Consider the following 26,828-nt stretch of genomic DNA (forward strand, 5'->3'; position numbering starts at 1 on the left):
TACCATTTAAGTATGCTCAAGACTCTGCCCTGGGTATCATTTACAGCAGAACCACATTAAACTGTTTAATCCGTGTCCACTTCCCTACCTCCAATTCTCTTTGCAGCCCCACAGCATATGGATATCCATTCTGTTTCACTGAAAAAACCTCCTTGGGGTCATAAATAATGTCTAAGGTACAAATCTAAAGAGACTTCTCTGACTGATCTCATTCAGTCTTCAATTTAACTGCTCATTCCTTCCTTCTTCAGTAACTTTCTTCTCTTAGCTGACAGATTCTTATGTCTTCCTCACTTACTGGTTTGCTTAGATTTTCTATTTCTTGTATTTTTTTGTACTTTTTAGCCATTTACTTCACTTAGATTTTCCAATGTATTAGATTAATTTTATTTTCCAATGTCTCCCATGTTGGTTCCTGCTATTCCTTCCGTTGGTCCTTCATTTCAGAATGTTTTATATAATGTGGGGTAGGGGTTGTTGCTTATTATTTCCGTATGGATATCCAGTTGTTCAGCATCATTTACTGAAAATATCTTTCCTTCCATTTGGTTTTGGTGTCTTTGTCAAAAACCACTAATTGTGTAAGGGTTCTGGGTGCTCTGTTATATTCTAGTGGTGTTAGCTGTTGGTCTTTATGCCAGCGCTCCGCTGTTTTGATTACTGCAGCATTGTTATTGCAGCACAGTATAGTATCTTGCACATAGGAAAGATGTAGTAAATACTGGAAGGAAAAAAAGCTAAAATTCTGCACATAGCTCATCCTCATAACTACAACTAGTAAAACTACTAATTACTCCCCACTGAGTTTCTAGAGCAGCCTGGTTTTCCACGTGAGGTTTTGCATTAAATGAAAACTCACCAATTCTAGGCTCCAAAACACTGGTGTTCTAGCAATGCAGATACCACATTTACCTCAGGGTGGTTATACCAGGCACAGCATTTTAGGACAGGTGGTAAGAGGATATCTTAGTCACTTCTCTGCAGGTTGAGAAAGAGGCACTCACAAGCTAAGTGCTGATTATTTCAACTATCACAGATTAACCACAAAAAGCTGGGACACCACTTGAAATGACCAAAGATGAGGTGGCTCTTCTTTCTGGAAGAGCAATACCACACAGACAACTGTTTTCCAGCTACAGATGCGGTAATGACAACAATCTACTGATCCCCGACCAGTGTTTTCTAAAAAATTAAAACAAAGGGGCTTGCTCTTTCCCATCTTGTAAGATGGTGGGTGAAAAAGTTGAGAAGCCGGATACTAAAGAGAAGAAACCCAAAGCCAAGAAGGCTGAGGCGGGTGGCAAGGTGAAAAAGGGTCGCCTCAAGGCTAAGAAGCCCAAGAAGGGGAAGCCCTATTGCAGCACAACCCTGTCCTTGTCAGAGGAATTGGCAGGTATTCCCAATGTGCTATGTACTCCAGAAAGGCTGTGTATAAGAGGAAGTACTCAGCCGCTAAGTCCAAGGTTGAAAAGAAAAAGAAGGTTCTTACAACTGTTACAAAACCAGTTGGTGGTGACAAGAAAGGTAGTACCCAGGTGGTTAAACTCCATAAAATGCCTAGATATTTTCCTACTGAAGATGTGCCTCAAAAGCTGTTGAGCCACGGCAAAAAAAAAAAAAAAAAAAAAAAAAAAAAAAAAAACAAAACACCCCTCAGTTGACACGTGAGAAAACTGTGAGCCAGCATTACCCCAGGAACCATTCTGATCCTCCTCACTGGATTCCACAGAGGCAAGAGGGTGGTCTTCCTGAAGCAGCTGGCTAGTGGCTTGTTACTTGTGACTGGACCCCTGGTCCTCAATCGAGTTCCTCTATGAAGCAAACACCAGAAATCCGTCATTGCCACCTCAACCAAAATTGTTATCAGCGATGTAAAAATCCCAAAACATCCCACTGATGCTTATTCAAGCAGCAGCAGCTGCGGAAGCCCAGACACCAGGAAGCTGAGATCTTCAGCACAGAAAAAGATAAATACAAGATTACAGAGCAGCGCAAGATTGATCAGAAAGCTGTGGAGTCACAAATTTTACCAAAAATCAAAGCTATTCCTAAGCTCCAGAGCTACCTGCGATCTGTGTTTGCCCTGACTCATGGAATTTATCCTCACAAATTGGTGTTCTACATTTCTTAAGAAGAACCTAATTAAATAACTGATAACAAAAAAGGGGGACTGAATAAAACATGATAAAATCATTTGTGGTTTTAAGAATTATTTCATAAAACTTTTTTCACATACGTATCAGATCAATACATAAAAATGTATTGCTACGAATGGGGCAGTGAAAAAGTCTGAAAGTTACTGACAGACACTATGATTCAGAAAGATAAAAGATATAAAGCAACTATTCTGCATGAAATGATAGAGCTGCAGATCTAAAGACTGTCTTCCCATGGATACAACAGAAAAGACGCCTAGTTGTGTATGTTCCCTTACATCATGCAAGAGCACTCACCCTCAAGTTGGTCTAAGACTTGAGATCTATCCCGGCTGGCCACAGGAGTATGAGATCATGTAACCCTCGAAGTCTCAATTTCATCATCCATGAAAACAGCATTGCCTTGTGCACTAATTAACAGTTGTAAAGCTCAAATGTTTGAAAAATATAAATCACGTTAATCTATTAATTTTCCAGTGCTTTCTTACATTAGCCCTATCAAAATTAGTTCTATGTTTGTAAGGTGAATAAATACCCATTTTATCTGTACAGGTTAACAGAGCAGGCTCTGAAGTAGGAACAGACCAGGGTTCAAATCCAGGCTCTATCTCTTGCTAGCTGCGTAACCCTATAGTCATGTAACTTCTCTTAGCTTCCAGTTTCCCATCTGTAAATGGGAATAATGGTAACTTGTTGTACAAGTTAAATTATAAAACACATGTTGCATGATGCCTAACATTACTGCTAATATAAACTATGAATGTCAGTATTTTTTTTTTTGAGATGGAGTCTCGCTCTGTCGCCCAGGCTGCAGCGCAGTGGCACAATATCAGCTCACTGCAAGCCCCGCCTCCTGGGTTCACACCATTCTCCTGCCTCAGCCTCCCGGGTAGCTGGGACTACAGGCGCCCGCCACCATGCCTGGCTAATTTTTAGTATTTTTAGTAGAGACGGGGTTTCACACCGTGTTAGCCAGGATGGTCTCGATCTCCTGACCTCGTGATCTGCCCACGTCAGCCTCCCAAAGTGCTGGGATTACAGGCATGAGCCACCGTGCCCGGCCTTTTTTTGTATTTTTAGTAGACACAGGGTTTCACCGTGTTAGCCAGGATGGTCCCAATCTCGTGATCTGCCCACCTCAGGCTCCCAAAGTGCTGGGATTACAGGCATGAGCCACCGCGCCTGGCCAAATGTCAGTATTTTAATTCCCATTTCACGTATGCCCTTTGTTGGTCTGAACTGCTCTGTGATTGGAAAAATCAATCTTATCTTCTGGCTGGAATTGTGATAATTCAATCAACTACCAAATTAAAAAATGAAAGACACCCAGGAAAAGTTTATATATTATAAATTATAAATGACCCAGAAGAATCTAAAGTTTTTTTTTTAATGATCATTTTTGTAGATTGGTCCATTTCAATGACAAAGAACATGATTATGCAAATATTCATGTTGTGAACCCTGAGGGTGGGCTGAATATTTTGTGATTCACTTTTCCCTTTAAAGCACCTAGATTTCAACACCCTGGCCCCTCCTAACATCAACTGTGCACTCCAACACCTAAATTTAAAATACTCCCAACCACTCATCAAAAGGTCCCTGCAGTAGACATAAAAACATTTACAAATATGAACAAGCTTTTCCCCATACCTACCAAACAGCATTCTATTACCTCCACTTTTCTAATTGTTTTTAAAGTTTCAGTGATCATGAAATTTGCCATTTACCAAGCTAAGAACTCTAACTTACTTACACTACATCACATACATCAATCGTACACAACATCCAAACATCTAAGTCAGATGGTTCCGTGATGCACGGATTTCCATGGGTCCTCTGAGAGGACTCATGAGGTCAAAACTGTTTTCTATAGTAAGGCATTACCTGCCTGCTCACTCTGATGACATTTGCACTGTAGGTGAAAAGCAATGGTAAATTTGCTAAAGCCTTAGCAAGAAACAAGGCAGTGACTCTAAACTGCCACTGCATCCAGAGGGAGCCAGTTTCACTAAACAAATTTACTCCTTATGATAAAGGAATAAAATTACTATTTTTATTAAGTCTTGATCTTTGGCCACATCTTTTTAATATTATGTGACAAAACAGGAAAGATGCATACAACACTTCTCATTTATACCAAAGTACGCTGGTTGTGTGGAGGAAAGCAATTGAGTTGCAAGCTAAACTGGCTTTTTCATGGAATACCATTTTTACACTTAAGAACACCTGGTAAACTATGGTTCTTCAGACTTAGGTATTTGGCAGACAACTTCCCCAAACTGAACAAAGTGAGCAGATCACTTCAAAAAAATAACTGATAATATTTGTTGCCTATGATAAAATTCCAGCTTCCAAGTGAAAATTAAAAGTGTGGTGGACTTAGATCTGTCATCAGGAGCCTGACAGTTTCCTAGTGCTTACAGATGTTTCTCAGATCAGTGGATATTAAATAAAGTGATCTTTTTATATTGTGTAATGAAATGTGTCAACAGTTGGGAGACCTGCATAATTCAGTGACCCAATATTTTCCAAATGATCCATCAGTGAATATTTTTAATGTTTCTCAGTTTTAACTTCTAATATGGTAAATACCGATAGAAATAACACACAAACAAAAGTCCTTCAAGATCCTCAGCAACTTTTAAGAGTGTGAAGGGGTCCTGAGACCAAAAGCTTTGAGAACCGGCGGTCTAAGTTACTGTTACACAATAAAGTAAGGGAGATCATCTTCAGGAAGTTCCTAAGTCATGTAATTCTTTCTCCCCCTTTTTAGTACCTTTTCCAAAAGAGTCTTAGCATTCCCATCAGTGAAGAGCAGGCCTACAGACTTTTCATGTGTTGAAGAAGAAAGGAGGAGGAGGAATAGAATAAAACAATTGGGATTTACTATTAGAAAGGAACTTTTATTACCTATTTTTTTTTTTTAGAGACAGGGACTCTCTCTCTCTCCCAGGCTGGAGTGCAGTGGCACGATGATAGCTCACTGCGGCCTGAACTCCTGGGCTCAAGCGATCCTCCCGCCTTGGTCTCCCAAGCAGCTGGGACGAGACGCGCGCACTACCACACCTGGCTAGAAGGAATTTTTTTTTTTTTTTTTTTGAGACGGTGTCTCACTCTGTCGCCCAGGCAGGAGTGCAATGGTGCGATGTCGGCTCACTGCAACCTCCGCCTCCCGGGTACAAGTGATTCTCTGGCCTTAGCCTCCTGACTAGCTGGGATTACAGGCGCGCACCACCACGCCCAGCTAATTTTTGTATTTTTAGTAGAGACGGGGTTTCCCCCATGTTTGCCAGGCTGGTCTCGAACTCCTGACCTCAGGTGATCTGCCCACCAAAGTGCTGGGATTACAGGTGTGAGCCACCGCGCCCGGCGGCCCTTCCTCCCTGTTTCAATTGGGCACAAACCCTTCTTCGTAAGGCGACAGAAGGGAACTCTCAGGAGCACTGGGGCACGTCCGCAGAATGCCGACAGGTGGGAGCGGGGATAGGGGGCAATTAGGTAAACTGGAGGAAAACAGGGTCAGTCAGGGGAAAATAGCCAAAGCCTTGGGTTTTCCTGCAATTCCCACACCTTCATCCCTGAGGCTCCCAAGTGGTCACCGGAAGGAAGGCCGTGAGGGTAAATTGCCAGGGTCCTTGGGGTTTTGAACAAAGAATTGGACAAAACGCACAAAAAAAGTAACAAAACACAGGAATGAAGCAGCAAAAGCAGGGACTTATTAACGCGAGAAAGCACTCCACAGTGTGTGAGTGGGCCCCAGCAAGCGGCTGGAGGCCCCAGTTACAAAGTCTTCTGGGTTTTAGATACTCCTTCTGAGGTCCCTATCAGCTACCCCTTATCTGGACGGTCTGTGGCTAAAGACTAAGGTGAACTGGCGCCCTATGCAGATGAAGGAATGGCCCGTGGCCAATGCAGGGCACATTGCCTTCCCATCTGAGAGGTGGTGGAAAGGGAGGGATGCGGGGAGAGCAGCAGCCTGGAGCCTTTGCTTCTCGGTGGTGGGAAGATGAGAATTTCTCTTTTGGTTTGGCTTCTGGACGTGGGCGTTAATTGGCCTCAGGTTCCCGTCCCCAGACCCAGGTGTTTCCCTTTTGATCCAGCTTTGGGAAGTCAGCACGAATTGGACTCAAGTTACCTGCCCTCAGACCCTATTCTCCAGCCTCAGAGTGAGATGCCAAGGGTTGGATCTAAAGGGGGCCTAATAGGGATAGTGGCAGGACACTCGCGCTAAGCCCCTTCCCCGCCCCGAATCCTCTGAGTATCGTCACCCTCACCCCAAAACCCCGACACACACACTCTCAACTCTTACATCCCGACCCCCACGACCGCAGGGTCCTCACCACCAGCAGGTTCCTGTCCTCCACCAGCTGCCGCTTCCGAAGGATCTCTGATTTTAGAATGTCCATCTCGCCGCCAGAATTTAAACTCCAGTTTCCCGCTCCAGCTCCTCGAACCCAGCCTCACCCGGCCGGCGGCCGCGAACCCACTGAGTATACGGAACAACAAACCCAAACACCTGAAAACAACAACTAACAGGAGCCGCTTCCGGCGGAAGCTGGGATGAGAGAGATGAGGGAAGAGAGCGCCCCAGGGCGCCTGTGGTGGCGAAAGCAGCTGTGCGTGAGTGCCCACTGGCGGCGCCCTCCGGCAGCGCGCCTGTAGTTTCCCCTCGAGAGGCTTACGTGAACGTGGGCGGAAACCCAGGTCTTTACAGTACTCTCTGCACCTGCTAGTTCAGTTCCAGAAGCCTCTCGAAGAACGCCTCAATAATGCCAGTTAAATCAAGATCTTTATTAACTGGAAATTTACATTAGGGTTTCTGAAGTTACTTGCTTGCAAAATTAGTGTACTAAAGGACGAGAAAAATCTAAATAATAATACTAACCTGTAAAAATAGAGTGAAAGGGCGGTGTTCATTACTAGCCTGTTCAATTTCCTGTGAACTTAAACGACTACATCCATTTAAGGCAGTTTGGAAGTCAATTTATCTCCACTCCCTCTGTTTTAGATTGCTTACCGATCTTGGTGATAATTGAACATTTACCTCAAGCTAACTAATCCCTTTTTTGGTCAGGTGTTCAGCAATCAAGATTTTTCAGTGACATGATTGGAGATGTAATCAGAAATTCCTTTTCTTTTTTTTAAATCCAACCCAAGGGAAAAAAAGTTAAATTGAGGAGAAAAATTATGTCAGAGATTTTTTAAGTCCCTAATATTTGTTTACAGTGGACTTATTTTTTTCATGTCATTGAAGCACGTTTAAAAATTGTTTTTGTTAAATCATAATTGAACAATATTTGACATTTTGTTTTTCTTACTCGAAAAAGGTAAGAAATATCATTCTGTTGAGTCAGCTGATAATGGGTAAAATGCTTTACGAAACAAAAAAATGAACAATTGAATTGTTTATTTCAATTTAGAAGGTCTTTGGGGGGGGGGGTTGATACTTCATCTAAAAGATATCTGAGGCCGGACGTGGTGGCTCACCCCTGTAATCCCAGAACTTTGGGAGGCCGAGGTGGTCAGATCACCTGAGATCAGGAGTTCAAGACCAGCCTGGCCAACAGGGTGAAATCCCGTCTCTACTAAAAATACAAAAATTAGCCAGGCGTGGTGGCAGGTGCCTATAGTCCTAGCTACTCAGGAGGCTGAGACAGGAGAATTGCTTGAACCTGGGAGGTGGAGGTTGCAGTGAGCCGGGATCATGCCACTGCAGTCCAGCCTGGGTGACAGGGCAAGACTTTGTCTCAAAAACAAAACAAAGTAAAATAAAATATACCTGACTTTTGCCAGAAATAAGCCAACATGGGAAAATGTCCTTGAACTAAATATGGCAGCACTCTTGCCTGAATATGGATTTCCCTCACTAATTCAATGAGCAAATAATAATTTATTAGCACTTTCCTGATTTAGGGATTAGGGATTGTTAAACACACACAAAAAACCTGAAGGGTTAAGACAGATGACGGTAACAGCAATGGACGTTTACAGAGAACACAACGGCTGGCCACCTGGGAAACTGTCAGTGTAAATAAGAGAAGGTACTAGCTACAGTTAACAGCCTCCTCTTACATTTTAGACTTTCGTTGATTTCTATGTTTATGTAAACATGCGCACTCAATCCTGATTAAGGCCTGAGATCAAAGAGTGATAGAGAGAAATACTTGAACAAGCAACTGACAAGCAAGCTTTTCAATTCAAAAGGAAGGAAAAAAGATATCCAGGGTCTTTTAGAAATACTTAAAAGAGGCCGGGCACAGTGGCTCACGCCTGCAATCCGAGCGCTTTGGGAGGCCAAGGCAGGCGGATCAACTGAGGTCAGGAGTTTGAGACCAGCCTGGCCAACATGGTGAAACCCTGTCTCTACTACAAAAATTAGCCGGGCGTGGTGGCACGCACCTGTAGTCCCAGCTACTCAGGAGGCTGAGGCAGAAGAATTGCTTTAACCTGGGAGGTGGAGGTCGCAGTGAGCCAAGATCGCGCCACTGCACTCCAGCCTGCGTGACAGGGCGAGACTCTGTCTCAAAAAAAAAAAAAAAAAAAAGAAAGAAAAAGAAAGAAAAGAAAAGAAATACTTAAAAGAACAAATCACCCTGACCCTAAGAGAGACCACATTCATTTAAAAAAACATGCATCCCATTTCATCGCAATCATTATTTTAAAAGTGAAATATTGGGACTGGGTACAGAGGCTCACACTTGTAATCCCAGCACTTTGGGAAGCTGAGGCGGGAAGATCACTTGAGCACAGGAGTTCAAGGCTGCAGTGAGCATTGATCACGCCACTGCACTCCAGCCTGAGTGACACAGTGAGACACTGTCCCTAAAACAAAAATAAATAAATAAGAAATAAAAATGAAAAATTGGAAACAACCCAAGTGTTCTAAATGGAGGAATAGTTAAATAAAATATAGTTTATACATACAACCAAATAACATGGCATCATTAAAAACCGTGTTTTTAAAAATTCAATGGTATGGGAATGCTCATGATACAATGTTCGGTCCAAAAGTAGCATAATGAAACTTTATAGCATACAGTCTCTGCTTTTTAACAAAAACATAGACGTATGCTTTTTAACAAAAACATATAGACATAATAAAGCATTGATTGGAAGGAAATGTACCAAAATACCAAGTTTTTATCTGGACAGTAGAACAATTGGAGATTCTTATTTTCTGCTTTATACCACAATTTGGTACAAATCTCATAATATGGGGGGGAAAAATTCAGGTATCAGTCTTTTTCTGTTTAATTATTATTTAGACTATTTATAAATTTTCTAGCATGTCTACTTTAGACATTGTATATGATAAATTTTGAAGAGTACCTATAAAAGAAAGCAAAGGATTAGACAAAGAATTTTTTAAATTTCCATAGTTATTCAATCCAATATTTAAGTATCTTATACATGAGCTCTATATTACATTAGCTTCTGTGACCTAAACCAAAACATAGACCCTGCCCGCAAAGAGATAGCCAGTTAGTTGGGGAATCAAGAAATAGATCTTAAAAAGTTAAATTATGTAAGATTTAATAGTGTATATGTGGCTATAATTGCAGAAGTTAAAAATCAGTCATCTTCTAAAAGAAAAAAGGGTAAAAATCAGTACAGGATTGATGAGATATTCTTCTGTAGAGGTAACTCATCCTAGGAAATTATTTGTCATTTCTGGAGACTGGAGGGAAATGCCAAATTGAATCAGGATCACCTGGATTTGTTTTGTGGCTGCCCTAAAAGATGGAATGTAACTTAAACAGCAAAGAAAAGCTCTATGATTCAATACAGTGGCTCTCAATCCTTAACATGCTTCAGGATAACCTGGAGGACTTTTTGAAACATAGACGGCTCCCCAACCCCAGAAATTGTCTTTCTGTAGGCTTGGGGTGGAACCCAAGAATTTGCTTTTTGAACAAACTCCCAAAGGAGATGGATGCTGTTGATCCAGGGACCTCATTTTGAGAACTGCTGACCTAATATATTATTTTGTCATCTCCTGGGGGGAAGAAAGTGCATTTGCAGTCTGAAATGCAGTCTGCACGAATCTTCAGAATCAGAGCAGAGCGGGAAGGCTGGGTCGGTGGTATCTGCAGCACGGTGACGGGCACCTCAAAGGGCGCCCGTCCACTCCCAGGAATGCTGCTTCTGGGAATTTCCTAATGGCAAGGGGGCAGGCTCCCTCCAGATACAGCCACCTTTACAAAACTGCTTTGTAGGGTTAGGCCACAGAGAATGACTGATCCAATCTGGGACAGAGTCCCTTCCCTAGAAAACTAAAATTGGAATGGAGTGGATCCTTTCAAGACTCAGGATATATAAAATGTGAATTCCAGAGTGACAGCCACTTCAGCCAGGCTGGTGCATACCGTCCCACAAGAGCCAATTGTTACATTTTTGAGAATTTTGTGTCAGTTGTCAAACTTAGCAATTATTAAAAATCAAATGAGTTTACTTGTAATCAAATAAATCATATTATAAATGAAGGTAATAAATACACAGAACCTAATTCTTATTTTACTACATTTTTACTATTATGCTCTTGGAGTTATTTATGACTGTTGTATCTTTGCGGTGGAAATACTATAAAATGGTGGCTCCTGCAGACCTCTTACCAGTTCCAGGCTTGAGGACCCCACCTTGGCAACTGGAAATCAACCACAGTGACTGTATTAGTCAGGGTTCTCCAGAGAAACAGAGCTGCTAGGATATACAGGTATTTATCAGAAGAGATTTATTATGGGAATTGGCTCACGCAATTATGGAAGCTGTGAAGTCCCACAATCCTGCCATCTGCAAGCTGAAGAACCCGGAAAGCCAGGGGCATAATTCAGATGGAGTCTGGGGGCCTGAGAACAGGAAGGTGGATGGTTGAGCTGGCTGAGCTACCATAAGTCCCAGAGTCTGAAGGCCCAAGAACCAGGAATTCTGATGTCCAAGGAGAGTAAAAGGCGATGTCCAGCTCAAGAAGAGAGAGACAGGCCAGGCATGGTGGCTCATGCCTGTAATCCCAACATTTTGGGAGGCCGAGGCTCAGTTAAGGCCAGGTGTTCAAGACCAGCCTGAGCAACATAGCAAGAACCCATCTCTACAAAAAATAAAGTTAATAAATAAATAAAAAAGAGATAGAATTCACCCTTCTTCTTCTCTCCTGGCCCTCAACAAATTGGATGATGCCCACGCATGACTCAGTCCACCAATTCAAATGCTAATATCTTCCAGAAACATGTTCGGGAACACACCCAGAAATAATGTTTTACCGGGGATCTGGGTGGGCATCCCTTAGGCCCATCAAGTTGACACAGGAAGTTAACCATCACACAGGGAGTATTTACACCACAGAAATTGACAAACTGTTGATCTATTGTTTTGTTGGCTATCTAAACTTTAAAGCTTGTGGAGAAAATGTTCACAATACAGATCAGGATTTTTCAACCTTGGGTCCCATAATTCCTTATTGAGGGATGCCTCTGGCCTCATGTCGTTAGACACCAGTCACATCCCTTCCCTAGTTGTGACAACCAAAAAAAAAAAAAAAATCTCTGGATTGCCAAATGTCCTTTGAAAAACCAAATCTCTCTCTAGTGGAGAACCACTGATACAAATTAAATTCGTTTATTTATTTATTGAGACAAAGTTTCCCTCTGTCACTCAGGCTACAGTGCAGTGGCATAATCTCGGCTCACTGCAACCTCTACCTCCTGGGCTCAAGGGATTCTTGTGCCTCAGCCTCCCGAGTAGATGGGACTGCAGGCATGCACCACCACACCCAGCTAATTTTTGTATTTTTAATAGAGATGGGGTTTCGCCATGTTGGCCAGGCTGGTCTTGAATTCCTTGCCTCAAGTGATCTGTCGGCCTCGGCCTCCCAAAGAAAAATTAAATGTAAAAGTGTTGTGTCTGTAGCCATTACTTAGTAAATAGGACAAAAAAATGAGGAAATAGTCTTCTAGTATTTGAAAACTATCATCTGATTCAATCGAGTCTCTCCTGTCATTGACAAACAAGTGAAGTTCTGACATACATCTTCGTTGTTTCACTTTTGTCTTATTCATTGATTGAAGCCAAAATATCAGCCAGCGTTCATGTCAGATGGAGCTGGACATGTTCATCAATTATAACCATAGGTTGGCTAGGAATGCTGGAGTGTTGCAAAAATCAATGAAAGCAATTCTGGGAGAATCAATGGGCTATATGGAATTTACAATAAAGATTACTGTGCAGTTTATTATTATTTATAAATTGTGTCCTCTGCATGCTTTATGTCAGTAAAAATTATATGAATATATGTGCACACCTTTTTTTTTCCCCCAAGAGGCGATTTTAAATATTTCCAGTACAGCACTGACCATGATCCACCTCCCATATTGGTTGGTTACCAGAAAATTGTTTAGCAAAGAAACTTGGAATATCAAGAAAAAAGAGTGAAATAGAGTTGCAAGAAGACACATGAAGAGTAAACCACGAAGAATAATCCCTGCCCCCCAACCCCCGGATCTCTAGTTCTCTACTCTGGTTCTTCCTAGAGTCTGGCTTGTATCCCTGTCCCAAAAAATACCACTGAATCCTTCTACCATATTTTGGCATTTTTAAGGTGCTCTCTTTTTTTTACATTTTAATGTTTCTGAAGTCAGGATGCATCTTGCAACCAATATGTTACAACCACCATAGTGAGGACTATGATGTTCTCTCCAGATATTCTCTTCAGGCCAATGCACCTGTCCCCAATCTGCTGGGAACAAGGGCTGCTGAGGGCACACAGCTACACCCTGCACTGGCATGACCCCAGGCCGCAGGGACCAGTCTCAGCTGCAGGGACCCACCTCAGCCAAGGTTACCACCTCTCCAAGGGGCATCCCAAACCAATGACTGATGTGGAGATTCAAAAGCCCAACTCCGTTGCCTCAACTCAACTCTAAAGGGTCGTTCTATCTAGCTCCAGAGCTCGCCCCAGGAGCATGACAGAAGGTCTCAGTTGCAACTTCTTTGCAGTCCAGCTTCTCCCTCTGCCAAACCCAGCCTTCCTCATTTCCTTACAGATGCATCTCCAAGAGGATTCCCAAAGAAACACAACCGTTTGCTCACAAAGTAAAGAAATGTTTTGTTCTGGACTCATGGGTATGCTTATCCATTTGGTAGGGAATTATTAAATTGGTATTCTAGTTTTTACATCAGTTATTTTTGTGGATATGGCTAATGAGAGTTGCTCCCTGGCCTGGTCCAAGTCTGGTAACACCAACAGAATTGAATTTAAGAGTGTTAAAAGTTGAACCGGGCGCAGTAGCTCACGCCCGTAATCCCAGTACTTTGGGAGGCCTAGGTGGGCGGATCACCTGAGGTCAGGAGTTCAAGACCAGCCTGGCCAACATGGTAAAGCCCAGTCTGTACTAAAAATACAAAAATTAGCCAGGTGTGGTGACGGGGACCTGTAATCTCAGCTACTTGGGAGGCTGAGGCAGGATAATGGCTTGAACCCAGGAGGTGGAGTTTGCAGTGAGTGCAGATCACACCATTGCACTCCAGCCTGGGTGACAAGAGTGAAACTCCATCTCAAAAAAAAAAAAAAAAAAAAAAAAAAAGGAATGTTAAAAGTTGAGAAGATCTTGGATCCTGGTAGATCTGCAAATATCAGTCAGCCCTGTGATGCCGAGGCTGAGACTGACACCAGCTGACAACCCCCCAGTGCCATCTTTTTTTCTTGAACATTCACAGTAATCAGATGGGGGGCAGCCCATATACCATAGCCAGTGCCCTTTTCTTGTTCCATGCCATTTCTTGTCTGCTGTTATCTGTCCTTCTATTCTCTTTCTCCCAAATCTTTTATACTGTTTTATTAGTGGTATATTTGAAATAAAATGAATTAAAGAGGGAGGTCAAGAGAAAAAATTCAAGATTAGATTAAGAAAGGAGGCTAGGTACCATGGCTCACGCCTCTAATCCCAGCACTTTGGGAGGCCGAGACGGGCAGATCACTTAAGGTCAGAATATCAAGACCATTGTGGCCAACATGATGAAATCCCGCCTCTACTAAAAATACAAAAATTAGCTGGTGTGGTGGCACGTACCTGGAATCCCAGCTACTCGGGAGGCTGAGGCAGGAGAATCACTTGAATCCAGGAGGCAGAGTTTGCAGTGAGCCAAGATCGCGCCAGTACACTCCAGCCTGGGTGACAGAGTGAGACTGAGGAAGAAGAAGAAGAAGAAGAGGAGGAGGAGGAGGAAGAAGAAGAAGAAGAAGAAGAAGAAGAAGAAGAAGAAGAAGAAGAAGAAGAAGAAGAAGAGGAGGAGGAGGAGGAGGAGGAGGAGGAGGAGGAGGAAGAGGAAGAAGAAGAAGAAAGAAGAAGAAGAAGAAGAAGAAGAAGAAGAAGAAGAAGAAGAAGAAGAAGAAGAAGAAGAAGAAGAAGAAGAAGAAGAAAAGGGAGAGGGAGAGGGAGAAAAGAAAGAAAGAGAGGAAAGAGAAAGAAAAAGAAAGAGAAAGAAAGAAAGAAAGAAAGAAAGAAAGAAAGAAAGAAAGAAGAAAGAGAAGGAAGGAAGGAAAGAGAGAAAGAAAGGAAGGAAGGAAGGAAGGAAGGAAGGAAGGAAGGAAGGAAGGAAGGAAGAGAGAAAGAAAGAAAGAAAGAAAGAAAGAAAGAAGAAATAATAACCAAGAATGCAAAAGTGCTTGAAGGAAATGTGAGAAATACTGCCTGCAACTCAATGGCAATAAACTTGAAAACCTAGAAGAAATGGATGATTTCTTAGCAAAAATCTAAGTTACCACCATTAACCAAGAAAGAGTAGAAAACTTAAATAAGCAAATGGAACAGAGAGAAAGCAATGTGATTGTAGACCCCCATTTATAAAGGCGCCAGATCCAGAAGTTTTCCTGTTGAGATCTATGCAGCCTTTGAAGAAGAAATACTTCTAACATGATTTGAGCAAGTTATTCTCAGACTTTTTGGTCTCAGAACCCCTTTCCATTTTTAAAAATTCTTGAGGACCCCCTAAAAGCTTTGTGTCGGTTATAGCTCTTGATATTTGTCACATTAGAAACAAAAACAGAAATTTTTTAAAATTAATTCATTTAAAATCATATAATGAACATATTATGTATTAATGCAAACAACATGTTTTCATGAAAAGCAATTGTAGTTTCAAAAAATTTAATGAGAAAAGTGTCATTATTTTACATTATTGCAAACTTCCTTAACGTCTAGCTTAGTGGAAGAACGCAGGATTCTCCTATCTACTTCTCTATTCAATCTATCTCAGTATATTATATTGGTTGAAGTATATAAAGAAAATCTAGCCTCACAGAGATACGTAGTTGGAACAGGGAAAAGTATCTTAATTATCATGGAAATTCTTCTTTGATATTACCTCCAAGCTTGAGTAGCAGTTATTTTTTAAGAGTTAGTTGCAATGTAGAATCTGAAACATTAAAATTCATTGGTCTATCTTGAATTTTGGATGGATCTTTTACTCATACGTGATTTTGTAACAGAATCCATTGGTCATTTGGAAAGTATGAGTTCAGTGATCTATGCAGATCTTCCGAATGTTGACACATTTTATTACACAGTGTTTTAAAAATCACATTCATTAATACCACCTCCTCCATCTCATCAAAAAAAAAAAAAAAGCCTTTTTTGTTGTTTTGTTTTGAGACAGAAGTCTTGCTCTGTCGTCAGGCTGGAGCGATCTTGGCTCACTGCAACCTCCACCCTTCAGGATCAAGCAATTCTCCCTCAGCCTCCCAAGTAGCTGGCACTACAGGTGCGTGCCATCACGCCCGGCTAACTTTTGTATTTTTAGTAGAGCCAGGGTTTCACCATGTTGGCCAGACTGGTTTCGAACTACTGACCTCAAGTGATCCACCTGCCTCAGCCTCCCAAAGTGCTGGGATTACAGGCGTGAGCCACCACACCTGGCCAGAAAAGCCTTTTAATCCCTGGGCAGACATCAAGCTCATGGTGACAGGTGCAACTTTCCAAAATGCTACTTTTTACTGAAAGCTCACTTTTATCACTAGCAACAAATATCGTCTGGTGTTTTCCTCAAATGACAGGCTAACTTTGTTCATTTGCAAAAAAATGTCCACCGGAGAGTATAAATTAGTTCAATCATTGTGGAAAACAGTGTGGTGATTCTTCAAGGATCTAGAACTAGAAATACCATTTGACCCAGCAATCCCATTACTGGGTATATACCCAAAGGATTATAAATCATTCTACAATAAAGACACATTCACGCGTATGTTTATTGCAGCACTATTCACAATAGCAAAGACTTGGAACCAACCCAAATGTCCATCAGTGATAGACTGGATTAAGAAAATGTGGCTCATATACACCGTGGAATGTTATGCAGCCATAAGAAAGGATGAGTTCACGTCCTTTGCAGGGACATGGATGAAGCTGGAAACCCTCATTCTCAGCAAGCTATCACAAGATCAGAAAACCAAACACCACATGTTCTTACTCGTAAGTGGGAGTTGAACGATGAGAACACATGGACACAGGGAGGGGAACATTACACACTGGGGCCTGCGGGGGGTGGAGGGCTAGGGGAGGGATAACATTAGGAGAAATACCTAATGCAAGTAAGTGATGGGTTGATGGGTGCAGCAAACCACCATGGCACGTGTATACCTATGTAACAAACCTGCACGTTCTACACACATATCCCAGAACTTAAAGTATAAAAAAAAAGAAAAAAAATCACTCACACACACACAAGTGAGATGTCATAAAAAGAAAAAAAATGTCCATCGGATACCAAACTCTGAATAACCATAGTTTGTCTATTGCTTATTCTTTCTAGTAAAAGCAATATTCCATGGGGAAACAAGCTAGTTCCATTTGCAATTCAATTGCACAATGCTTTTTCTAAAGCCAACCATCATACTTCTGTATGCAGCAGGTTGCTTTCTGTGTACTTCCTGTTTCATCACGTAGAATATTAAAAAGATGCTTCTTCAAGTGTCAAGATTTAATAAAATTAATAATTTCTACTGCTTTATTGAAAACATGTTTAAGTGAAACTGGCCTTTTTTTTTTTTAATTTTCTTTCATGGACATATGGCAGTGAAGACTATGACGGCTGGTAAGGTTTCACGCTGGTGTTTTGCTTCATGCTAACGTTACCAGCACACTGACTGTGGTTTTTGTACCTCCAGTGCAAATGTCAACATAGTGAAAAGGGCAAATAATGTTAGCGTTATTGTAAAAATAGCTCTGACCTCACCAATCCCCTCAATGGACCACACTTTTGAGAACTGCCGCTCTAAAATTATTCTAGACTACAGAAAAATTTGGAAAGCTCTCCAGGGCATTTTATGAAGCCATGATAAACTTCACACTGAAGCCTGATAAAGGACCAATGAAAAAACATATATACATCCTCATTGCATTTATGAACATAGATTGAAAACTTGTGCCTGCAAATAGAATTAAGCAGGGCATTAAAAAACACACTATGGGCCGGGCACAGTGGCTCACGCCTATAATCCCAGCACTTTGGGAGGCCGAGACAGGCAGACCATGAGGTCAGGAGATCGAGACCCTCCTGGCTAACATGGTGAAACCTCGTCTCTACTAAAAATACAAAAAATTACCTGGGCTTGGTGGCACGCGCCTGTAGTCCCAGCTACTCGGGAGGCAGAGGCAAGAGAATCACTTGAACCCGGGAAGCAAAGGTTGCAGTGAGCCAAGATCCTGCCACTGCACTCCAGCCTGGGCAACAGAGCGAGACTCCATTTCGAAACACACACACACACACACACACACACACACACACACACACACACACAATGACTAAGTAGGTTTATTCCAAGGAAATCTACCTCAATAATTAACTATATTAACAAATTACAAGAGGAAAAATAAAGAATTATATTTTTAAAAAATCCTGAGAAGACATTTAATACAATGTAGGGGTCATTAATAATAATAATAATAACTCTGCATAAAATAAATATAGGGAAATTATTTAAATATGGTAAGATTACTTAATAATATTCAATAGTAGACACCACTCTAAATGGTGAAATACTAAAACAATAAGATGTGGGTCATCACTGTCACCATAATAATTCAATCTGCTTTAGATGTTCTATGAGCGAAATAAGAAAAAATTAAGAGTAAGTATAAATATTGGAAAAATGGAGATAACGTTATTGCATTCTACCAATGATTCAATCATTTTCCAAGAAAACCCTACAAGCCATTGAGTTTTTAAAAACTAGAATTAACAAGGAAATGTAATATAGCTGTATTCAAAATAAGTTTAAAATTGATGTTTTTTCTGTGTATGCAATAATGAGATAGAAGTGGAAACAGGAAAATGTTACGTTTAAAAAGTACAAAATCTTAGAAATAAAGAACAAAAAAGTCCAGATTACGTGGGGAAAGATTTCTAAAATGTTACTGAAGGATATAAAGCAACACCCAGATAAAGGAATGACAAAATATGTTACTGGCTAAGGAGGCAAAATAACATAAAATCAAATTTCCAAAAACTAATATAGAGAGCCCATGTTTCAGTTATAATTCCTTTTTTTTTTTTTTTTTAAGATGGACTCTCACTCTGTCACCCAGGCTGGAGTACAGTGGCGTAATCTCGGCCCACTGCAACCTTCATCTCTCAGGTTCAAGCGATTCTCCTCCCTCAGCCTCCCGAGTAGCTGGAATTACAGGCACCCGCCGGCATGCCCAGCTAATTTTCGTATTTTTAGTAGAGACGAGGTTTCGCTATGTTGGCCAGGCTGGTCTCAAACTCCTAACCTCAAGTGATCTGCCCGCCTCGGCCTCTGAAAGTGCTGGGATTACAGGCGTGAGCCACTGCTCACAGCCTACGTGGGGAAAGATTTATAAAGTGTCATCGAAGGATATAAAGCAACACCCAAATAAAGGAATAGCAAAATATGTTATCGGCTAAGGAGGCAAAATAACATAAAGTCAAATTTCCAAAAAGTAATATAGAGAATCCATGTTTCACTTAGAATTCTTATGGCACAGGGTTTTGTAATAGAAAAAACTGGCCTTCAAGATCATATGGAAGTATAAATTTCCAATAATAGTCATAAAAATTATGGAAAAGCATACTGAGTTTTTGCTTCTGAGCTAGAAGGCTAACTGCTATAAGAACTGCTCTCCTACCATAAACAACTACAAAAAAACAGACAAAATATATAAAACAACCATTTCTCACATATTTGATAACCAGCAGCAAAGGGCTTCTCTTCTCTTCACGGAGAGAAGAGAAAACACATAAGGTGAGCCGTACCTCATGGATTCCTGGATTCTTGGAATTCTGGATGCGGTTTCCAGGATACAGCACAGGGAGGAGAAACCCCAACAGAACCCACTTGTCTCACTGAGTAGAGGAAAAAGAAATTGCAGTTCTGGGAAATTGAAGTGAAATCCATGGAGCAGAATACTGGAAAGGGGAGAGAGGCACAGAGGAAGATCTCCAGAGATCTCCAGTGGGGACCCTTCAAATCAGTCACTGAATCCTGAGATGCACATGTTTGGATGAAACTCCAAAGACCAGATCAAGAACTGTAATTCAGCAGTGGGACATACCATGCCCAGAGCTCATGTAGAAATGGGCACATACAAGGCATACGACAGGGTCCTCCAAAAGGAATTACCCAAGTAATGGGACTAATTGTCCTTAGACTAAATCGCTGCTCTAACTCATCCTAACAAAGCTTAAAAGCAAGCTTCAAAAGGATCAAACTAATTCCCAGTGACTTAACTACATGTCAGATAAAAGGCAAATATTTTTAAAGGAACACAGCAGAATGTATCACCCAACGATGTAAAAATTCATAGTATCCTGAGACTGAAACAAAATTGCCAGGCATGCAGGAAAATATAATCTATACCCAGCAGAAAAGCCAATCAAAAGAAGTAAACCTAGAAATGACAGAGATGATGAAATAGTAAAAACCTTTAAAGCAGCTATTGTGCTCCAGATGCTCAAGAATGCAGAGAACACTTGAGCCCAGGAGTTGGAGACCAGTCTGGGCAACATAGCGAAACCCCGTCTCTACAAAAAGTACAAAGAAATTAGCCATGCATGGTGGTGTACGCTACTCTGGAGGTTGAAGCGGGAGGATTGCTTAAGCCTGGGAGGTCGAGGCTGCACCCTCCCACCCTCCTTCCTTCTGAATTTCTAAAGTCTATTATACCAGTGTGCATATCTTTGCATACCCATAGCTTAGCTCTCATTTACAAGTGAGAATATACTGTATTTGATTTTCTATTCCTGAGTTACTTCCCTGTGAACAATGGCCTTCAGCTTCATCCAAGTTGCTGAAAAGACGTTATTTCATTTTTTACAGCTGAGTAGATTCTATGGTGTACATATACCACATTTTCTTTACCTACTCATCGGTTGATGGGCACTTTGGTTGATTCCATATCTTTGCAATTGTGAATTGTGCTGTGATAAATATATATATGCAGGTGTCTTCTTGATAGAATGACTTCTTTTCCTTTGGGTAGATACCCAGTAGCCGGATTGCTGGATCAAATGGTAGATCTATTTTTGTTCCTTAAGAAGTCTCCATACCACTTTCCATAGAGGTTGTACTAACTTACATTCCCACCTTCCTTTTTCAGCATATCTGTGACAACATCTATTGTTTTCTGACTTTGTTTTTTTTGTTTGTTTTTTTGTTTTCTTGTTTTTTTTGAGTCAGAGTTTCACTCTTGTTGCCCAGGCTGGAGTGCAGTGGCGCAATCTCAGCTCACTGCAACCTCCGCCTCCTGGGTTCAAGTGATTCTCTTGCCTCAACCTCCCGAGTAGCTGGGATTACAGGCGCCTGCCACCACACCCGGCTAATTTTTTGTATTTTTAGTAGAGACAGGATTTCGCCATGTTGGGCAGGCTGGTCTCGAACTCCTGACATCAGGTGATCTGCCCACTTCAGCCTCCCAAAGTGCTGGGATTACAGGCTTGAGCCACTGCACCCGGCCTGTTTTCTGACTTTTTAATAGTGGCGGTCTGGCTGGGGTAAGGTGGTATCTCCTTGTGATTTTAATTTGCATTTCCCTGATGATTAGTAATGCTGAGCATTTCTTCATATATTTGTTGGCCATTTGTATATCTTCTTTGGAGAAATGTCTGTTCATGTCATTTGCCTACTTTTTGATGGGATTATTTATTTTTCTGGCTAGTTTGTTTGAGTTCCTTGTAGATTCTGGCTATTAGTCCTTTGTTGGATGCATCGTTTACAAATATTTTCTCCCATTCTGTGGGTTGTCTATTTACTCTGATGATTATTTCTTTTGGTGTGCTTTTTCAATTCGGTCCTATTTGTTTATTTATTTATTGCATTTGCTTTTGGGGCCTTTGTCACAATTTATTTTCCTAGGCCAATGTCCAGAAGGGGTTTTCCTAGGTTTTCTTCTAGAATTTTTATAGTTGCAAGTCTTAAAGTCTTTGATCCATCTTGAGTTGATTTTTTTGTATGGTGAGAGACAGAGATCCAGTTTTATTCTTCTACATGTGGCTATCCAGTTTTCCCAGCACCATTTATTGAGTAGGTTGTCCTTTCCCCAATTTATGTTTCTGTATGTTTTGTTAAAGACCAGTTGGTTGTAAGTATTTGGCTTTACTTTTGATTTCTCCACTCTGTTCCATTGGTCTATGTATCTACTTTCATACCAGTACCATGCCATTTTGCTTAGTATAGCCTTGTAGTATAATTTGAAATCAGGTAATGTGATGCTTTCAGATTTGTTCTTTTTGCTTAGAATTGCTTTGGTTATTCAGGGACATAAAGTAGAACTTGTTCCAGATATGCAAGAGTGGTTTGACAAACAAAAATTGATTAATTAAAAATTAATCACTGTAATCCACTATATCAACTGGCTAACAAAAAAAAATCATGTGATCATCTTAATTGACACACACACACAAAGCGTTTGACAAAATCCAACACTCATTCATGATAAAAACTTGCAGCAAAGTAGGAAAGAGCATTTACCAAAAACCTACCGTCACCATCATATGTAATGGTGAAAGACTGAATGTTTCCTTGTTGGGTTGGAGAAACAACCCAAATATATATATCAACTAATGAATGGATAAATGCACTGTAGTATCATTCATTCAAAGGAATTGTATTCTGAAATAAAGAAGGAATGAACAGCTGATATGTGCAACAACATGGAAAGTCCCAAAACAGTATGTTAAGTGAAGTATTCCAGACACAGAATACTATATACTGCGTGATTCCATTTATATGAAATTTTAGGAGCATTAAAAATATAGTGATAGAAAGATTAGTTACTGCCAGGAGCTGGGGCTTGGGCTGGGAATTGACTGCAGAGGGTCATGAAGGAGCATTTTTTGGAGGAGGAGGGAAATGGAAATATTCTATATCATAGTGGTTAAAAAGACACATGCACCCCCTCCTTAAACATCTTATCCTCTGATATAGTCCATACTCTTCCTATTGTATCCACTCTTTAGCATCCTCTGTCACTGCATCCTTCTGTGTTAGCCATCACATCCAAAATATACAATTTTCGCAGGATTGCACCAAAAAGAGCACTGTTGGCCGGGCGCAGTGGCTCAAGCCTGTAATCCCAGCACTTTGGGAGGCCGAGGTGGGTGGATCACCTGAGGTCAGGAGTTCGAGACCAGCCTGACTAATATGGTGAAACCCCGTCTCTACTAAAAATACAAAAATTAGCTGGGCACGGTGGTGTGCGCCTGTATTCCCAGCTACTCAGGAGGCTGAGACAGGAGAATTGCTTGAACCCAGGAGGCAGAGGAGGTTGCAGTGAGCTGAGATCGTCCCACTGCACCCCAGCCTGGGTGACAGAGACTCCATCTCAAAAAAAAAAAAAAAAAAAAGCACTGTTTATAACTACATATAACTACAGCTGCTACAATTGACAGCACTTTCCAAAAGGAGGGACAGAACACTGAGAACATTGCAAGTGGCAGTAGTAATGGCCATGGGAAAAGCTGGCTATGAATGTCCCCCAAGTGTTAGAAATATCTATCAAGACACCATTATAGACCACATTTCACCCAGTTTAACGTGAATTTTTTTTTTTCAGTTTTAACTTCTCTGAAAAGGGGACATATTTTTTCAATTGATGACATCACGCAGTTATAATTGGGAATGTTTATTTTTTCTTCTTAGTGGTGAATTTTTTTAATGGTGCACTTTTTTTAAATTATACTTTAAGTTCTGGGGTACGTATGCAGAATGTGCAGGTTTGTTATATAGGTATACACGTGCCATGGTGGTTTGCTGCACCCATCGACCTGTCATCTACATCAGGTATTTCTCCTAATGCTATCCCTCCCCCAGTCCCCCACCCTCCGACAGGCCCCGGCGTGTGATGTTCCCCTCCTTGTATCCATGTGTTCTCATTGTTCAACTCCCACTTATGAGTGAGAACATGCAGTGTTTGGCTTTCTGTTCCTGTGTTAGTTTGCTGAGAATGATGGTTTCCAGCTTCATCTATATCCCTGCAAAGCACATGAACTCATCATTTTTTATGGCTGCATAGTATTCCATGGTGTATATGTGCCACATTTTCTTTATCCAGTCTATCATTGATGGGCATTTGCGTTGGTTCCAAGTCTTTGCTATTGTGAACAGGGTGCACTTTTTTTATACCAGAGCAATTACATCAGAATCTCTGAATGAATGGCTGTCATAGAGTCAAAAAAATATAGGATGGCTGGCCAGAAAATGCAGAGAATTTTGCTTTGGCTTTCAAAGGTAAGAAAGCAGAGGTGAGAGCCAAGGCAGAACTGGAAGCCTGGAACCCAAGTCCCGGATCTCCATGTTATGTTTGAAATTAATAGCCCCGTTCCCACCTATTCTTATCTCCAGTTAGGGCCGAACGGGTGTGTTGCCAAGTGGTGCCAACAGCCTTTGGAATAAGAAGTCACAAATAGAGCTGAAAGAGATGGTGGAAGGGCAAGGGAACAAGAGTAGGTCCCTTCAGCCGCAAGTGGCAGCACAAACAGAAGCAACCAATTGATGGGCTTGGGCTTGGCTGTCTTAGGAAGAGTTGGCTGGCTAATTGCATTATGAAATTAGGTAACTTGCCACAGGGCTCTTATGAAATCAGGAACTTGCTGCAGTGTTATAAATGGGACAGGGCCTCAGTACTATAATTACTTAATCTTTCTGTACTTCAGTTTCTTCATCTGCAGAATGGGAAATAATAGCAGTACCTGCGTAAGAGAATTAGTGTGTTGATTAAAATGAGATACATATAGTGGGCTAAAACAGTGCCTGGCATATGGTAGATACTCAATAATTTTAGGTATCAATATATTCATTTCTGTGTTTTTACAGTTAATCCATCCATTCTTTCATTATTTCAACAAACATTTATTTAGCATTTACGATGCTAGGAGCTGAATAGTTCATCACATTTCATTAATGTTTATGCCTTTTTAATCTCCTTAGAAACGACCAATGCCAAATGTCAATTCCTTATAATTCCTACTTACCCTCCTCAATATATTTTATTTCTGTTGCATCTTCCTACCACTGAAAAGATTAGTTAAAATAGGGCCAGAGTTTCTACTCTTTACAATAAAAAAAAAGCTACTGATTCATCCTAGAAAATACCAGATTTTGGCGTGCCAACAATGATCTAGAAAAACACACAAGACTGAAAGAGAAGTAGAAAATGGCTTTGTCACTTAAAGAGGTATAATATTAGGCCAGTTATTTGCAAAATAAAGATCATACTTTACTTAACCAACAGAGATGTTGAGGCAAAAAAAAAAAAATGAGATAAAGTGTTTCAAAATGTATAAATTTAATATTATAAATAGACCCTAAATCAGGGTAAGTTTCTGCTATCAAACATAACATGATTTTCTTTTGATTGCTGAAGATGTTTAGTAATTTGATATATTTACATGGTAACTTTCTACTAAAGAACCCCCAAGGCCGGGGGCGGTGGCTCATGCCTATAGTGCCAGCACTTTGGGAGGCCAAGGCGGGTGGATCACAAGGTCTGAAGTTCAAGACCAGCCTGGCCAACATGGTGAAACCCCATCTCTACTAAAAGTACAAAAATTAGCCAGGCATGGTGGCAGGCGCCTGTAATCCCAGCTACTCAGAAGGCTGAGGCAGGAGAATTGCTTGAACCTGGGAGGCAGAGGTTGCAGTGAGCCAAGATGGTGCCATTGTGTGACAGAGCAAAACTCCATCTCAGAAAAAAAAAAAGAAAAAGAAAGAAAGAAAGAAATAGGAAAGAACCCCCAAATTTCAGTCTCAAAATTCTTCAGAGATAAGGGACAGAATGTTGAATGCCATGACGTCCTTTTTGTGTGATCCCACTGTGCTTTATTTGTACTTCACTTATTGTGTTTAATAGTCTATTTTATATATTTTTGTATTTATTTAAGCGGTCTTTTGAATCCCGTCTTTCTTGAAGGCGAGAGCTATTACAGCCCCTCTAATGGCAGTCATTGGCTGATTGTCTCAGGTGCCCACCTTATAATCCTGCCTTGAAATGGCCCTGTAGCCCATCTTTCCACCTTCACCTCCACTGCACGCCTCCCTTCCAAACATTACACCCATTTTCTTCTTTTATTTTCAGCTGTAACCACCACACACTATTTTTTGTTGTCACAGATCTCCATTTACCATTCATCCTCATTCTTTCTAGTGTTTTATCCCCTGTATTTGTCTGTTCTTGCACCGCTATAAGGAAATACCTGAAACTGGGTAATTTATGAAGAAAACAGGTTTAATTTGCTCATGGTTCTGCAGGCTGTACAGGAAGCATGAGGCTGGCATCTGCTCAGCTTCTGGGGAGGCCTCGGGAAGCTTCCAATCAGGGCAGAAGGCAAAGGGGGAGCAGGTGCGTCTTAAACAGCCGGGGCAGGAGCAGGGGGTGGGAGTGGGTACCACACACTTTTAAACAACTAGATCTCACAAGAACTCACTGACTATCATGAGGACAGTATCAAGGGGGATGGTGCTAAAGCATTCATGAGAAATGTGCCCCTATGTTACAGTCACCTCCTACCAGGTCCCACCTCCAACCCTGGGGATTACAATTCAACATGAGATTTGGTGGGGATGCAGGTGCAAACTGACAGAGCAGGAGCACTGCCATCTTGGAAAAACACCGCCATGTTAAGTTCTAGCTCCCTTTCTAACCTCATGCGTTTCAAGGAAATCACTTCTCTTCTAACAAGAAAAAGCTAGAAACAGCAGATAGTAAAATACATATAAGACAGCTCGGGCCCAGGAGTGGGAAAGTCTCTTGGGTAACCACCAAACTTCACACTCATACAATGGGCCCCAGTAAAACAGTGGGTCCTAATAAGCACTTTCTTTTCCCTTTAGGTGCACTAAGCTAGGGAAGCTAAAAGCAGACTCAGTGGGTATGCCTGTAGCTACAGGAAGATGTATGGGAACAGACACAAAACTCTCCCTCCCAGATATGCAAGACAAAGAGACACAGAAACATTCCCAGCCTGTGACGAGCTCTCCTGCCCTGATGTCTTAAAAACTCTTAGTCTGTAAGAGAGAGTGCTCCTGACCTAACTTGGCCAGAAGCCCCTCTCAGGTTTATTCTTTAAAATAAATCTGTCTTTGACTGTTGAGCCGCTTTTTGTGCTTCTTTCTTCCTTCTTCAACTCGTACACAAACCATATCATCTACCAACAGTTACCTGAACGACT

At 41.3% G+C, this 26,828-nt stretch overlaps 1 protein-coding gene and 1 pseudogene across 13 annotated transcripts in view; one reads left to right on the forward strand and one right to left on the reverse strand.

Moving 5' to 3' along the window:
- The window catches only part of PRPF18 (pre-mRNA processing factor 18), a 132,619-nt gene that overhangs the window by 37,342 nt on the left and 68,449 nt on the right, over positions 1-26,828 (reverse strand). For 6 of the 13 annotated variants that reach the window (XM_063610152.1, XM_055296584.2, XM_055296583.2 and 3 more), the window contains exon 1: positions 6,497-6,699. The exons of 1 other annotated variant lie outside the window; for it this stretch is intronic. In XM_063610152.1, the coding sequence (XP_063466222.1) occupies positions 6,497-6,562 (66 nt within the window). In that variant the 5' untranslated portion in view covers positions 6,563-6,699. Of the gene's footprint in view, positions 1-88; positions 112-6,496; positions 6,738-9,281; positions 9,305-19,343; positions 19,410-26,828 lie in introns of those variants that run through there. 6 more of the 13 variants (XM_055296587.2, XM_063610154.1, XM_055296579.2 and 3 more) reach the window with 6 other exon arrangements.
- Positions 1,228-2,135, forward strand: LOC129491897 (large ribosomal subunit protein eL6-like; annotated as a pseudogene).

Source organism: Symphalangus syndactylus, chromosome 10 (genome assembly GCF_028878055.3).
Source record: "Symphalangus syndactylus isolate Jambi chromosome 10, NHGRI_mSymSyn1-v2.1_pri, whole genome shotgun sequence".
NCBI classification, from domain to species: domain Eukaryota; kingdom Metazoa; phylum Chordata; class Mammalia; order Primates; family Hylobatidae; genus Symphalangus; species Symphalangus syndactylus.